Here is a 17,007-nt window from a genome sequence, read left to right on the forward strand (position 1 = left end):
GATTTACTCCCTTTTCATGGTACTCTCTGAACTCACCGTGGACACACAGGGCATGTGATGAATTGACTGTGCACGTGCAAGGATGCTGGCTGAGGTTGAGCTTCTGAGGTACTGAGGGGGCCAATGTTGGTTCATCAGTCTGTGTGCTCAGATGCCCACTGACTTTCATGAGGAATGGGGATGTTTTTCTAATGCACTCAAAAAAAGCAAAAGGGACCATGGACCTAAAATCATGCTGCACCCACGCCTCATGGTTGCAGCTTGCTCCTTTATGAAGAGATCCTTATATGTAGCAGGGGCCCTGGTCTCTTACTGGTTAATACTCCTGGTGTAGTAATGACATTTACAGAGACTTGTTTAGTCTAGTTTTCATCCCCTTGGAAGCAGCTTTCATTTGCTGAAGAGGCTAGTATCACATGTCGTTAAATTTCCAGTCACTGGGCCATGGGTAAAGTTACCAAACAAAGAATAGCACTGTTTTTTCCCCTTCATTAGAGGTGTTTTCCTTACACATTCATTTCAATGCCTTTTTCTTTCTTCTTTCTTTCTTCTCTCTCTCTCTCTCTCCTTCTCTCTCTCTCTCTCTCTCTCTCTCTCTCTCTCTCTCTCTCTCTCTCTCTCTTCCCCCCCCCCTCCTTTGTTCTCATGAAACACAATCTTTTTGCCTGGCTATCCTAGACCTCACTTTCTAGACCAGACTAACTTTGAACTCATAGAGACCCACCTGCCTCTGCCTTCTGGGTGCTAAAATTAAAGGCATGAACTACCACACCCAGGCAGCTCAATGCTCTGTGTAGTGGCATTTACTGCATCACACTCAAGTTTTAAATTTCTAATATATAATTTAAATTTCTAAATTATTATGCTACCTTTATAACCCTGCAGGTTGCAAGGTCTGATTTTAACAAAATGCATTCTCCCTATCCTAAATTGTACAAAACTAACTGTCTCTGAACATTATCCAGTGTAATGTTTCTATACACAGGAGGTTTTTATACATGGGGCTGGACTGTCCTCAAAGATGGCAACGAGTCCAATCTGCCCAGCACTTGGCTTTCAATACTAAACTGGAAAGTCCTGAGAAACTTAGAAGGGAAAGTCACCCTAATGACATCATACACATCTGGAACCGGGCAGCACAATAAAGTGTTAACAGTTAGGCCAAACCTTAATTTCCACCGAATTTAAAGAAAAAAATTAGTTTGGTTTTGCTATGGACTCTCTGATATTCGTAAGCTGCTCCTCCTTTTCTTCTCCCCCTTTCTTCTCTTCCCAATCCCTGTAAGAGTTTAATTAAAAAAACAAAACAAAGCAAAAACAAGTGCTTCTCTAGTGGAAGTCACCTATTCTGAACTGATGCAAACTAGAATTTTCTCATCTGTGCTTTGCAGCCGTCTGAGAGATCTTTGCACCTAACCTGATAAGCCAGTAAGACATTTATTATAAACATTATTTTGTTTAAGTAGAAAAAAGAAAAGAAGGGAAGAAAGGTAAGTGTCTAACAAGCACTGGGTGGCAGACTCCCCTCTACATAAGAAATACAACAGTCTTATCTAGTGCACTATAAAGCTGACTGGCTGATACTTCCAAACCCAACCTTGAATCAAGCTTATATCCTTAATTACCAGGAGTCTGATGTCTAGATTTAAAAACGTAACACATATATAAATGCTAAACATAATGATACCTAAATGATCTTAGCTATAAACAATGCAAACCAAACACTATACAACACAGAGATTCCCAAACCCAAACCTTGATACAGTTACCTGTGTATCAGTGAACAAAGCTGTCAGATACTCAGCTTCATTTTGAAATAACTTAAAGTTCATGGAATTTTTTCCCATAAGCTACTGTTGGGAACCCAAGGCTGAATGGACCCATTTATGTTTAGACAATATGGTGCTATTATTATGGATATCTAGCATATATCAGCTAAAACATGGCTGACAGTGTCCTGGGAACCCCCAAGTAAACAGTGAGGTAATCTGCTATATATTATTTTGGCAGAGAGCCACTTCTGTGTGGTCCTAATGTAGCTTTCAGGTCAGAGACCCAGGCCTCAGCCTTTGCCAGCCAGCCTAAGCTTTAACCAGCCAGCCTCTGATATGTATGTTTGTCTGTAGGCCTATATGCCTACCTTTGAGCAACCAATGTGTGTCACGCCTATGCCTTCCTGCATGCTGTGTGTGCCGGCTTGTGCCTCAGTACTTGCCAGCAGCTGCCTGCCCAGAAGACTGTGTGTTGTTAAATACACAATTTAATTGCCGAATCCTTGAAACTTCTTTTAACCTCCCAGCCTCTGTGACCTCCCTTCCCCCTCTCCCTTGCTGGCTTGGGGCAACAGTCCTCATAAGCTATTCTCTCTTTTGTCATGTTTCCCAAACATCCAAAGTTTAATAACCTCAGAGTTATTTAAAGCCATTCTTCTTACACATGAAGGCTCCAACACCCTAGGTCCCGTTGCTATGATATCTATGTTCTCCCTCAGACAGAAGCCACACTGACAACATAGAGAATACTGCAGACATAGACCTTAAGAAATGTCCAACACAGGAAAAATGATAATGATTTTGAAGCAGCCTGGGCTATATGAGGAGGCCCCGCCTTAAATGGAAAAAAATTGATATGTGGGGGGTGGGGAGACTGGAGGGAAGGAGATACTGAACCCTCATCATAGTTTAGGGTGTTTGAGATAGGCTAGGGTCCCCCACCTCAGGAAAGTCATGGGTAACAAAAGGCTGGCTCCCTCCAAGCAGGAAGTAGAGGACCAATGGCAGCTTCCAGGAATATAGACCATCCAGATGTATATCGCCAACAACCTGATGCTCTCTCAAGTTCCCTCTTCCCTGACAGGTGTCACAGGCATCACACAGGAAGGGATGTACAGGGTACTAAGATTTGTGTAAAAACCTTACCATCTCTGCTGTCACCATTGCTCATGCCCACTGTCTGCGCAAAAGGGGAAAATATTTGAACCTTTCTGCCACTTAATAAGGGGCTGGCTGGCTGTAGCATAAGTTCTCAATCTATGGATCACAACATCTGGGAGCTGCATGTCAGCTATCTTGAATATCAGATATTTACATTACAATTCATAACAATAGCAAAATTACAGTTATGTAGTGGGGGGCGCAGCGTTAGGAAGGTTTGAGAGTCACTGGGCTAGAGGATGTCTGAAAGAAGACACAAACAAAACGCGTTTACAAAATAGTACTAAGGGGCTGGTGAGATGGTTTAGATTGGTATAGGCACTTTGCCTCTAAAGTTGGGGACCTGAGTTCAATTCCCAGACCCCATATGCTAGAAAAGAACGAACTCCCAGGAGTCATTCTAACTCGTACACGCACATGCGTACAGGCACGCACACGTCAGCACGCACACGCATGCACGTACCCAGTCATGCGCAGACGCAGACTAAAGGACTAATAAAAATAGTATAAAAGATGTATTCAAATAGCTTTCTTGATTTTACTGATTGCAGTCTCCCTGAAGGCAGGTGGCCTGTGTTTTTCACCATGAGTTCAGGTAGAAAAGCCCCTTAATTCAGAGCCCTGTCAGCGTCGCTCCTCCAGCCTCCCGCCAGCAGATGGCGCTAGGAAGTTCCGCCCACTGGAAAGGACCCGGATGGGCGGGGTTTTCGGCTGCGCGCGCAGCACGGCTCACTCCGTTTGTGCTCTGGGAAGGACAAGGCCGTGCTTCCACTTGCTGGTCCGCCATGGCTCGTGGTCCCAAGAAACACCTGAAGCGTGTGGCGGCACCGCGCCACTGGATGCTGGACAAACTGACGGGCGTGTTCGCGCCCCGTCCGTCCGCCGGCCCGCACCGCCTGCGGGAATGCCTTCCGCTCGCCATCTTCCTGAGGAACAGGCTCAAGTACGCTCTGACGGGCGATGAGGTGAAGAAGATCTGCATGCAGCGGCTCATTAAGGTCGACGGCAAGGTCAGAACCGACGTGGCCTACCCCGCGGGCTTCATGGATGTCATCAGCATCGACAAGAGCGGCGAGAACTTCCGCCTCGTCTACGACACCAAGGGCCGCTTCGCAGTGCACCGCATCACGCCCGAGGAGGCCAAGTACAAGCTGTGCAAGGTGAGGAAGGTCTTCGTGGGTACCAAGGGCATCCCGCACCTCGTGACGCATGACGCGCGTACCATCCGCTACCCTGACCCGCTCATCAAGGTCAACGACACCGTGCAGATCTCGCTAGACAGCGGCAAGATCACCGATGCCATCAAGTTCGATACCGGCAACCTGTGCATGGTAACCGGAGGGGCCAACCTGGGCCGCATCGGCGTCATCACCAACCGCGAGCGCCACCCTGGCTCCTTTGACGTGGTCCATGTGAAAGATGCCAACGGCAATGGCTTCGCTACCCGCCTCTCCAACATCTTCGTGATCGGGAAGGGCAACAAGCCGTGGATCTCCCTTCCCCGAGGAAAAGGAATCCGCCTCACCATTGCCGAAGAGAGAGACAAGAGGCTGGCGGCCAAGCAGAGCGGGTGAAGTGGACTCTGAGGGACATTGAGGGGAAGGGGCGTTTAAATTTGTTTATACTTGGAGTTTTTAAGCGGCATGTTGAATTAAAAAAGAAAGCAAGCTTCTTTCTGGTTGCCTATGTTTCTTCCCGTGCCACACTGTGCCATGATGGGGAACCACTCAGACATGTGTTCACCTCATTTTGAAAAAGAGATGGGTACTTTCAGGGCTTAGTTAACCTTGCCGGTAACTGAACCAGCGGAACTTAGTTCTTTCTTTCATGTTTCAGGGTTAGTATTCAATACCTAGAGGTCAATGAAATCAGTAGAAAACTTAAAAGTCAGCCTCTCCCCTTCTCAGAGGAGGAGACTCGGGGGTAAGGGGAGGTGGGAGGAGAAGGAGCTGATATTGGGATGTAAAGTGAATAATTTAAAAATAAATAAAAGCCTCTTTAACATCCAGAAGCTTAATAGAGAGCCCCAAAAGTTATGAGGTATAAAAATGGCACTGCTGTTCTAACTCCCAGGAAAGTAATTTAGCGAGATTCTGAAGCGTCACATCTAACTTAGGAACCTGCAGTCCATTGCCAGGGTATTTCTTTAAAATAAAACGTAATTATAATTTTCTCTTTTAAAAGTAGCAAATCCAACACAACAAAACACTAAAGCAAGACTTGGAAAGAAACTAAAAATGAAAGAGTTCAGTTGCAGCATTATAAGCAAAGTGAAAATAACTTTTTGTCTTTTCAAGACATGGCTTTTTGGTGTGTATCCCTGCCTGTCTTGGAACTTGCTCTGCAGACTAGGCTGGCCTTGAACTCAGAGATTATCCTGCCTCTGCCTCTCAAGTGCTGGGATTATAGGTGTGTGCTGCCACCACCTGGCAAATTTATTGACATTTTAACGTCAATGAGCTAGAAAAGTTAAATAATAGCTTAACAGTTTTGCCCTTTTGCTAACTAAAAGACACATTTCCATAACAGTTTTACTAGCATTGATTAAAGAACGAATACCAGAATTTCAGATGTTTGTGAACTCTCAGTTAAAGGAAGGTAAGGGTTTTTTGTTGTTTTCTCTTTCATTTTAGAGGATTTTTAGCCGGGCAGTGGTGGCACATGCCTCTAATCCCAGCACTTGGGAGGAAGAAGCAGGTGGATTTCTGAGTTCAAGGCCAGCCTGGTCTACAGAGTAAGTTCCAGGACAGCCAGGCTTACACAGAGAAACCCTGTCTTGAAAAACCAAAAAAAAAAAAAAAAAAAAAAGATTTTTAGTGAATACTGTATACATCCAAGGATGCAAGTTTTTAAAGATTTGTGTGGGAGCCCTGTGCATGTGAATGTAGGTGCCCAAGGAAGCTAAAGGTTGGTAGATCCTTCTGGACCTGGGGTTATAAGCAGTTGTGAACTACCTTCTGGTGAGTGCTTAGGACAAACTTGCAACTACTGCAAAGAGCAGTGTGTTCACTGTGCCATCTCTAGCCCCAAAGATAAGAATCTCATTTATAAAAGGCTTTTGCTTTTTAATTCTAAATTAGAGCTAAGGAACTTAGTTCTAATAAACTGGCATCTTATTAATTTGCTAATGTTAAAACATACCCAAACCAAGATCATGGATAAATGTTTCAAGATACACCGATCCGCTTTGGTGTGGGAAGATGAGGTCTGGTGTTAGGGCTGCAGGTGCAGCTTGGTGGTAGAGTGCCTAGCACACACAACATGAGTGGGTTTTGTTTACCAGCATGTATGTGAGACACCTGTATGCCAGAAGAGAATTCCTTGGAACTGGAGCTACAGATGGTTACTAGGAAATGAACCTGGGGCCTCTGCAAGAACCAGGAATGCTCTTAAATCTCCAACTCTTGTGTCAAGCCTCACAAGTAGAAATCAGAGGATAACCTGGGAATTAGTCCTGTGTCCACTATGTGGGTACTGGGAATTAAACTTGAGTCATTAGTCTTTATCTGCAGAGCCATTTGTCAGCCCTATCCTAAAATGGTTTCAATTGCTAGCACTATGAAAATAACCTCTAAAGGCAGACAGACCTGGATTTAAATACTGGCTGCTTCTACCTAGGTTTGAGCTGCAGGTTGTAGCAAAAATGGGAACAAAACATAGGAAGCACACAGTTGGTTAGCACTGTATTCTAAAAATCACTACAAATGGTTGTAGTGAATACAGGAACTTTTTCTACCTAATAGTAAAAGAAGGGGACGTTTTAGACATTCAATATATAATGATAGATAGATAGATAGATAGATAGATAGATAGATAGATAGATAGATAGATAGATAGATATTCTCCTTAGCCCTGGAGGGTCTCAAGTTTCCTGTATAGCCAAGAATAATGTTGAATTTCTGATTCTCCTGTCCGCTCGGATTACAGGCTTTTCCCCTCCAGACCAGGTTTGGGTGGTGCCGAGGACAGAAACTAGGGCTTCCTGAACACTAGGCATGCATTTTTACCAGCATTTTTACTAGCAAAGTTACACCGCCAGCTCAAAACTGACTTTAAGCCCTGGGACATGGACCTTCAGGCTTCGTTTAAATTAGAGAAAAATAAATCAAGTTTTTCTTGTCTAAAACAGCACTCAAACGTAGGTCCCGAGGGTATTTTTACTCAAATAACAAACATGAAATGTGCAGCTCTGGACTCTGAATGGTTTGGAGATAGCGTCTTGTTGCGTGGACCCTTCCAGTCTCAGAGATCCACCTGCCTCTGCCTCCCCAGTGCTAGTATCATAGGCGTGAACCACACATCCTCTGTTTTCTAACTTTAATTTTTTTTTTTTTATAAAATACAAGGAGCAGTATACTGAGAACCACAGGTTCGGTTTGTTTGTTTGTTTTTTCCTCCAACCCCCACGAGCATGAGCACCCACGTGCGCATGTGTGTGGAAACGGACACTTTCTTCTTTGAAGCAGGGCCTCTCAATCAAACCCAGAGCTCATTGATCTGGCCAGTCTTTCCGGTCCTCTTGCTCTGAGGATCCGGTCTCAGCCTCCAAGGCTGAAATTACAGGTAACTGTCAAGCACACCCAACATTCAAATGGGTCTTCAGGATCTAAACTCCTCTTTCACAGGAAGCGCTTAGATCACTCTGCTACTTCCTGGTAAGTTTGTTTTTAATGCTTCCCCAAACATCCAGGGCTTTAGAATGCCAAGTCAGGATATTTTCAGGGACATTACCCTCCAGAATTGCTGAGCGATTGCGGGATCCCAGGCTCTTGAAGCTATTCTCATCCAGTGCGGTGAGTGGGACTTAAGCTACATGAATGCTTACAGCTCAACTGCACTGTTGCCTGGAACATATTAATTACGGGGTGGAACACTCCATAGTTAACCAAGCCCTTTATTTGAGCACATCTGCATCCCCAGTATCATACCCACACCTGTTTCTGCTGACCCTAATTGGTACCCAGTCTGTGATGTGGCATTTGAAGCCAAGCCCTTTGGGCATAAGTATCATTGTAAAAAACAACAAATAATAATAATTGTAAAAACCAACAAAACCCTATTCACTGCAGAGGCTCTTAGAACATTTTTGTAATACTTAGTGAAGGGGGAGGGGAGCTTGCTAGTAAAAACAGGGAAATGTAATGGACTCTGAGGACCAAGCGAGCCCAACATTCTGTGCTTTAAACATATGGCTTTTCTTATGAGATGAGATGGGAGGAAAACATGTAATTTGAGTCTCAAAATAGCCTAAACCAAGCACCAGGCATTGTATGAGATAGGAATCTCTATTTATTTATAAGCCCAATTACTAAGGCATATTGCTTCGGCATCTTATATATGAAGTGTGACAATAAAGAAATGAGATCGGGCTTTTTTGTTGTTTGGCTCATAAACTGCCACTGATGGAATTTTCAAAATAAGAGTTTCTAAACAATATTAAAGAACTGAGGATGAGTGGAACAAGTTTATAGCCAAGACCATTGCCAAATATAAGAGCCCTCTTACTGTGTAGCTCTGATTTCTGTACTGAAACCAGTCATAGTCCTTGATCTGCATAGCTCACATATGTCAATCTGATAATAAATTCAAATGGTGAAGAACATATATATCCTCCCTCCCTGCTTCTTTGGTAAATCCTGAGAGCCCAGCTCTCTTTTGTACTTTGTATTTTGAGACAGGGTTTTAGTAGGTTGTTCAGGATGGCCTTGAACATACTGTAGCCCAGGCTGGTCTTGAATTTGTGATCCTCCTTAGCCTCCTGAGATACTGGGATTACAGGCCAGAAGTCTATTCTATTCATCTCAGATAGAGAGGGCCAAACAGGCCAAACGAACAATCCTAACTAAGTGTAAGTAGATGAACCTGTGAGTCTGTGGGGCTGACTTACTGGAGGAGTATGGATGGAGTCACAGGAACATGGGGATATGGGCGGGGTCAGAGGAGCATGGGCAGCTACACCATTAAAGTGTCTCCATATGCAGAAATGTCAGCTGCTTACACACCCTGGGAAGGAGCCCAAGCATAGGTGTTGTCCTCTTTTCCTTCTGGGAGGGAATGTTAATGAGCCCAGTATAGCCAGAGTCTCCGTGTGTGCTGGTAAGTGGGGCTCTGCAACACAACTCTCATTAGCCTCAGCTCAAAGCTTGTCCATCCCAAGCAAGCACTGTGAGGTGAGCTGGTGAGCTGGCACATGATGTCATTAGTCTGGATACACAGCTTCCAAACCAACCACTGTCACCATCTCACCAGTGTGGCAATGAGAATGTGAGCTGGCTTTTGAAGCACCGCATGTATTCTTTTTAATGAGGTGTTTTCCTCCTGCCCACCCACACCACGTACCTGCTTTATTCTCATTTCCTTCCCTCAATATCTTATTTTACTTTTCTCTTCAACTCCATCTACCGTCTCTCCCCTCCTCTCATGCTATATACCATTCTTGGTTAGGGGAAAAATATAATTAAATGTATATGTGTGTACATACACACACATACTTGAATCAAGGAGTGACAATGAACTAACAATATAAGTCTAACTGTCCTGCCTAGCAGGACCCAGTCGGCACTGTCAGTCATTAGTGGAAGTGAGACACCACTTGGCATCCATTAGGATATCTGGAACAAATAAGTGAATAAGTAAATAAATGACCACAGAAGCATCGTGAAGATGGGAGTGAATGAACTTTATATGTTGGGATATGGTAACTACTGTAGCCAGCTTGGAAGAATTTGGGGGGGAGGAAGACCTCAGTATATAATTCAACTCTGCATCTCCTAGGTACTTGGGCATCCTTCTAAAAAAGTAAAAGTTAAGACTGTTTATTCTGGAATGGATAGAGCAGTGTTATCCATGACACTCCAGGTGTCTCGTTTCTGAACACGGGTGAGTACGATTTGCTGCAAAAAAAAAAAAAAAAACCAAAAAACCAAAAAAACCAAAAAACCAAAAAAAAAAAAAAAAAAACAAAACCAACCAAACAAAAAACAAACAAGTATTTATTGTACTTTGTACAAACCTCCAAAATAACAAGCTGCATTAAAGAAACTCCATATAGAAGATCAAGTCCTTTCTCATTCCATTTCTGTGAAACATCTAGAAAAAGCAAATTCACAAAGACAAGCAGATGCTGGCTGCCTTGGGTCAGAGTCGGGAGTAAGAGTGATTGTTCATGTTGAGATGGTTCTGGTGGTGGTAGAGTATGCAGAGACTGGATTGGAGAAGAGCTCTCACTGTTCTATAGATCCATGAACAATGTTGCCTTGTATGTTTTAGATGAATGGATTATACAAAATAACTTATCTTCACTGAACCTTTAAAAACACTTTATTAGCCTCATTTTGTATGAGAGTGATACATACCTGTTCACCAGCTAGCTTCCATTGTAAAATTAGAGAAATATTTTTCATGCAAAAATTCAGACAGCCTGGGCTAAAACTAGATTATTAAACTGCTCAGGTCAATTCATAGCATTTTGAATGTTCTAGTTTTGCTCTCTTGGCATTTGTAGAAAAGACATATATCCTTGAAATATATCCTTCATGTAGTATACTTCAGCTTTTTTTAAATATATATTAATATATAAAAGAGTAGCTTGTTTTACATGTTTTCCCTCTAAAGCAAACACTGCTCGTGACTTATGTAACTGGCATTGTTATGATAAACACTGGCCTTACAAACTTTGCTAACAGACCACACTGGTTGGCAGTGGTCAACCTCATGTCTACACACTACCTCTGGGTAAACTTATGGCATATACCATGCATGCTCTCAGTAACCAGCTTGCAACTAACATACATTTATTCTTTGCAGAGCCATTGCTGGACCCTGCCTGCATTAAGTTCTGTGGCTACTGCAACAAATTACCACAAGCATAATGGCTTAAAGCTACTCCAGTTTGTTTTCCCTCATTTCCAGAGGTAAGCTGTTACTAGGGCTCTGTTCCTCCGAAAGTCTTGGCAAGCCACCCCTCCCCCACCCAGTCTCTTCCAGATCCTGGTGACACCAGCACATTCTTCTCCTGCCTGCAGCAGTCACTTGAGCCTCTGACTCCATCTGTGCACTGACTTCTCTCTGCATCTGTCTTCCAAGGTTACAGGACAATCCTGAGGAACAGTAGGTACCTCAGGTAATCCAGGACAGTAGTCTCTCATTCATAGGCCCTTAGATTTGCACGAGGATTGATATGCAGAGAGCTGCCCCTTAATCCACTATACTATATAAACAAAATCCATTTGAAAATATTTCAAAAAGACTTGAGAAGATGCATATCAAAAAGCAAATAATTGGTCTGGAGGTGTGGCTCAGAGGTACAGTTTCTGCTTAGCCTTTGTTTGTTGGATCTCAGGCACCAAAATAAAAATAAATTAAGTTAAAAAGATAAAGCAGTGTTTCTGCCCTGCTGATTTATCTCCAACTGGGAAATAGCTTTCTTTTTTGAAACCTAAGCCTTCAACCTGAATTATGTAGGAAGGTTTTGTGATGGATTTGAGTATGGCCCATTGAGAAAATAGGAAGCAACCTCTTCCATGACTGAAATAAACAACTTACTGAGGCGTGGGGGGTTGGGGGGAGGGCACTTCCTCCTGTACTGTCTGCCTGTCCCCATCTCTCTGTGACTGATGGCAGTTATTTTCCATGACTCCTGTTTCTCTCCAGTGGTGTTTTTCCAAAGGAGGTGTGTTTGCATATACTTCAGGCTGGGGAGTAAAACACTGTAATGAGCTGTGACAGTATGAAGTCAGCCCTTCTTTATCACAGCCTTCAGGACTGAAGCATTATCATCTCTGTCATGCAGCAGTATGTCTGGGGAAAAGACAGAAGGGGCCACACAGAGCTGGCTCTGAGCCACCACAGCGTATGGGAAAATAGAGTGGTCCCGCAGCTGTGATGCCTTAGGATAAATAACTAGAGTAAAGTAATATATTGGTGTGTGTCTAAAACATGAGAGCAAATGGAAAAGATGTATAGTTTCTGAGACCTAAAAACTCAAACAGTCCAGCCGGAGCCTCACCAGCACTGGGACACGCCCCTTTTGATATCAACGTTTAGCGACACACCAAGAAATCTGAAGACTGTTAAAAGAAATGTTTTGATTTGCCAGGATCTGAGGCCACCTCATTCACCCCAATGAAACCCCTTTCCCACACTCTGCTACTGCTCTGCACAGAAGAGAACCTTCAAACACACAATTTCTAAGTAAACTGAAGGACAGAGTGGGGGTGAGAGTTCGTAGTCTTCGACACTTCTGCATCATCTGTTTTCAGAGATGAGCGAGCACGTTACAGCTCCTGGGTTTACATGATTCCAATGATGCACTACTAAGTACTAAGGTGCGAGGTCTGTGTGAACCTAGGAATTAGCATCAACTTAAAACCTACATTTGTTGCTTGTTTTGTTTCCAAAAAAAGAAAAGAAAGAAAGAAAAAAAAAGTATTTTAAAATCAAGGCTTATTGGTGCTTTATCAAGCTATGCTATTAGTTTTTTAAAGTTTATGGGATGCATAGCATTTGTGAGACTGAGCTTAAACCTTACCACTGAGGGGAAAAAAATAAAAAAAAACATATCAATGTTTTCTTGGGACTATTAGCATGTTATAGTAGGCTGTTAACAAATATTGGGGTTAAATATGACTACAAAGGAGGTATTAAAATAAAAATCTGATATATGCAAGAGGCATTCCATATGAATTAGTACTATTTTTAAAAGTAAAAATTTCATTTTTATTTATAATTCACACTCAAAATATGAAGAACTTAGTTCATCATCAACAAGTGACACAGAAGAAATATTATTTTAATAGAAAAGCAAAATGAAAGGATGTAAAAGCTTTGGAACATGAGAGCCTATAGAAATATCACCTTGAAAATATTCCTCATTCATTTTAGAAGTCATTCACTTGTCCATATGTAACTTGGACTGTGAATTTCTATATCAGGAGAAAGAAAGCCCCACAGATTGAATCTGGTCTGCTGCTTATTTTTATAAATAACATTTTATTGGGAAGCCAAAAACCAAAAAGTAAAAGTGTGAACTCCAGGAAGATGGGAGGCCTTACTAACATTACTGCCTCGGAGCTCTGACTGTCACCTCTGACCTCCGCATCTTAGGGGAGCACTCAGCCCCCACCCCCACCATGGAACACCACTTTGGCTGAGTCTTAAAGACTGGGCAAACTTCTTAAGGAAGTTGAGGGGCCTGGTTGTCACTAGGGACCCCTCTGAAGATTGTACCCAGTAGTTCCAGCTGTGTTTCCTACTTCCTATTTATTGTCATGCCCACAAGCCCCCACTGCTGGACTTGGTGGCTTGCTTAGACTATGATTCTCTAGAACTGTGAACCAAAATAAATCCTTCCTTATTTTTTAAGACTTTATTTATGTATGAGTACACTGTAGCTGTCCTCAGACACACCAGAAGAGGGCATCGGATCCCATTACAGATGGTTATGAGCCACCATGTGGTTGCTGGGAATTGAACTCAGGACCTCTGGAAGAGCAGTCAGTGCTCTTAACCACTGAGCCATCTCTCCAGCCCACGAAGGTTATTTTCTAATGAAGCGTCTGGTATCTAAAGTAACAGTCTTAATAAGTGACCTATGCCTTGGTCTGAGCCCTCCAGAGAAACAGAACCCACATAGCCTGCATACACACAGAAGTGTCCATATTGTAAAAATTTTAGTCATGTGACTGAGGAGACTCATGACTGTCAATGCTCCAGTTTACCTCTGAGGAAGGGAGAGTAGATAAAGTCAACATCTGCTAGCTGGAGAATTCCTTCTCGCTCAGGGTGCCAACCTTTTGTTCTACTCAGACTTTTAACTGGGTGAGGGCCACCCATGATGCCAAGAACAATCTGCTTTACTGAGAACTCACTGATTGAAATATTCATTTCATACTCAAATGCCCTCAACATCAACATTTAGGATATTGGGCAAAACTTCTGAGTACACTCAGTCCAGTCAAGGTGATGCCCAAAAGAGATGCCACACTTGGATCTGGATACAAAGTGTCTTCCAGAAGGCTCCTGTCAAAGGTTTGGTCTCCAGAAAGTGATGCCACTTCTGAAAGGTGACTGGACAATGGAGTGGGCCATGGAGAGAATGTATCTCATCCTCTGACCTCTTCCTCTTCCTCCCTCTGCTTCCCAGATCCCTTGAGGTGAGCATCTGTGCCCTGAGGTGCTTCCACCAATGTTCTGCCTCGTTATATGCACAGGACCAGTGATGCCTCGGAAGCATGGGCTCAGATCTCTGAACCTGTAACCTTAGGTCAGTCTGTCCTGTTTTTAACTGCTTTACACAGGGCAGTTCAATGGCTCACTGAGTAAAGGCCCTTGAGGCCAAACCGAACCACCAAAGAGTAATCCCTGGGGCCCACGTGGTGGAAGGAAAGAGGATAGACTTGTCCTCTGAGTTCCATATACACACTGGCATGTGTGAATGTAATGTGTATGCACGTGTGCACGTGTGCACGTGTGCACGCACACACACACACACACACACACACGTGTAAATAAATAAAAATATAGTAAAATCTTAAAATTACTTTCCTGGCATTTGTTAGAACAACTTTAAAAGCCACCTGACATACCTAGTACCGGGTCTCATCACAGCAATGCCTGTGAGTAAATGTTCTGTTCTTCTCATGCTTCTCAGTCACAGCTGAATCTTTTGGAACAAGAGGCATTTCAGCGTTCAGTCCCTTCAGGAGATGATTTAAATGGCTTCCCTAACAGAGGCATAGCTCAGCCTCTGTATTCTTATCTGATACTGAGGCTGAGAGTAGGAACTGGGGATGTAGCTTAGTTGATAGAGGGCCTACTCCCCAGCACAGCATAAACCTGACATGGTGTCTAGGCCTATAATCCCAACCCTCATAAACTAGAAGTAAGCGAATCAGAATCATAAGGCCATCCTTGGCTACACAGTGAATCTGAGGCCTGCCTGGGCTACATGAGAAAAAATAGCAGCACAAAGAAAACCAAAAACCTCTGGTATTATACATTACTATGTCACCAAATCTAGATCAACCTTCCCTTGTCTTGCATGAGCATGAAACGGTTGTTCAGGATCCTGTTATACAACCCCAAGTATCTGTTACTGATCCCTGGGGCCCAACTCCTGTTTTTAAAGCCAAGAGGTAATCAGGGAAAGAGAGAGTTAACTCTCACTAGTGAAAACCAGCCCTGTATGCCCCAGCTGTGAACAATCAGGCTTGTCAGATTCCCTCCAGGAAACTCCTGCAGCTTTATTGGGATGAATGGGAAACAGGATTTTGACTTTTTGATAGGTGAGGCTATAAATCCACCATCAAGACTGCAGAGGGCCAGCTGGGCTTATGTACACAAGCTGCATCTTTAATTATGGACCCCACAAGATGTAGAGCTCAGGAATGCCCCATTGTGTTCCAAGCAGAGAAGGGAGATGGGCCCACGGGATAATGGCCAAGGACACCATCTTTTAAAAGAGCACAGAGAAGGGCAAGAGCAACCATGCAGAGAGAGGCTCTGGGCATCCTGGTGTCTCAACATCCTGCAGGCTGCAGTGTGCACAGAAAGGCCCCGAGTACCCTGGTGTGTCAATTTGGAAATAATTTGCTTATGCACAGTACTTTCTCATGAGTCACAACTTTGTAGCTTTCTCTGAATTTTATGGCTAATTTTAAATCTATCTTTGGTATAAAAATGAATAACACAGCCAGGCATGGTGGTGTGCACTTTTAATCCCAGCACTTAGGAGGCAGGAGCAAGCCGATCTCTGCAAGTTTGAGGCCAGCCTGGTTGACATAGGGATACATAATGAGACTTTGTCTCTTAATTAATTAATTTTGAGAAAGGACGAGGGGAAAAGAGGATGAAGAAATCCAGTTATGAGAAAATTATGTTTTGGCACCTTTTTCTTTTTTGTAATCTAGGGGTGTGTGTGTGTGTGTGTGTGTGTGTGTGTGTGTGTGTGTGTGTATGAATGAATAAGGGAGGCATATGTGTATCATGAAACATGTGTGAGATTGTCAGAAGACAATTTAGGGAAGTAAGTTCTTTCTATCATGTGTGACCCAGGAATCAAGCTTGGGTCTTCAGGCTTGGCACAGGTGCCTTTGCTGGCTGAGCCTGCCTGTGTTTCAGCCCATCTTATGGGAAGCAAAATTTAAATTAAAAAAAGGAATAGGGACAGAGACATAGCTCTGTGGGTAAAGTTCTGGCTGGGTATGGGAATGCTTGCTAGTAATATATTATTAAATGTGTGAACTACAACTGCAGTTAACCCCAGTGGTCCTCATGGAAATCTCTCTGTAGATTATATGGAATATGATGTAGCCGGCCTTAACAGGGGAACTATTCAATTAAATTCATCATGGCAATATCTTCAGGACAAGGACATGCTTAAAGGCCCTTAAGGCACTTAAAAAAAATGTATTTTACAAAGTAAATGCCCATTTCTAACTTGTTAAATTGTGTTTCATATTGAATATGCTTTTTACCTAATGTAACTATAGGTGATGTTTGAGAAAATTACATGGGAGCTAGGGAGATCACCTGATCAGCAAATCGCTTGTTATGCAAGCATGAGGAGCTGCATTTGATCCCCAGGCATGGTGGCATGGATGTGTAATCCCAGCACTGAAGAGGAAATTCCTGAACAGCTAGCACCTAAGAGACGATCTTTAAGCCAATGAAAGGCCCTATCTAAAACCCAAAATGGACAGCTTTTCTGAATAACAACACCCCAAAATGTTCTCTGGCCTCCCTATGAAACTACAAGTGTGTACATATGTAATTACACACACACACACACACACACACACAAATAGAAAAGAACAAGAGAAAATGTTGAGATAACCATTACATACTCACATCCATTCTGACAGCATATATCATACTATGAAACACACACTATATCTTATTCCTGAAAATTAGACACATTAGGAGCTCACCCTTAGCTCTATGATGATTAATAACCTTTAAAAATTCCTGTTGTTCTGAGATACCTGTTGGGTTTTTTGTTTGTTTTAGGCTTGTTTGTTTGTTTGTTTGTTTGTTGAGGTAGGGTCTTACTATATAACCCTGTCTGGCCTCGAAC

General features: G+C 43.0%; 2 protein-coding genes and 1 long non-coding RNA gene across 3 annotated transcripts in view; 2 read left to right on the plus strand and 1 right to left on the minus strand.

The window, feature by feature from the left end:
- The window catches only part of Tmtc1 (transmembrane O-mannosyltransferase targeting cadherins 1), a 208,037-nt gene that overhangs the window by 122,689 nt on the left and 68,341 nt on the right, over positions 1 to 17,007 (minus strand). The gene's annotated exons all lie outside the window — the stretch shown is intronic.
- On the plus strand, positions 3,634 to 4,605 carry LOC117714874 (small ribosomal subunit protein eS4, X isoform-like). The gene has a single exon (XM_034511600.2). It carries the CDS (start codon positions 3,719 to 3,721, stop codon positions 4,505 to 4,507), a length of 789 nt encoding a protein of 262 aa, XP_034367491.1. The 5' UTR covers positions 3,634 to 3,718; the 3' UTR covers positions 4,508 to 4,605.
- LOC143443599 (uncharacterized) lies at positions 7,393 to 12,329 on the plus strand. Its single transcript, XR_013112734.1, has 3 exons — positions 7,393 to 7,588; positions 9,708 to 9,812; positions 10,740 to 12,329. It is a non-coding gene; the product is annotated as an uncharacterized LOC143443599 (long non-coding RNA).

This window comes from Arvicanthis niloticus, chromosome 9 (assembly GCF_011762505.2).
Source record: "Arvicanthis niloticus isolate mArvNil1 chromosome 9, mArvNil1.pat.X, whole genome shotgun sequence".
NCBI lineage: Eukaryota > Metazoa > Chordata > Mammalia > Rodentia > Muridae > Arvicanthis > Arvicanthis niloticus.

Bases quoted from the DNA above. Each gene is read 5' to 3' on its own strand.
- LOC117714874 (XM_034511600.2), top strand. From the start codon at position 3,719: ATGGCTCGTGGTCCCAAGAAACACCTGAAGCGTGTGGCGGCACCGCGC.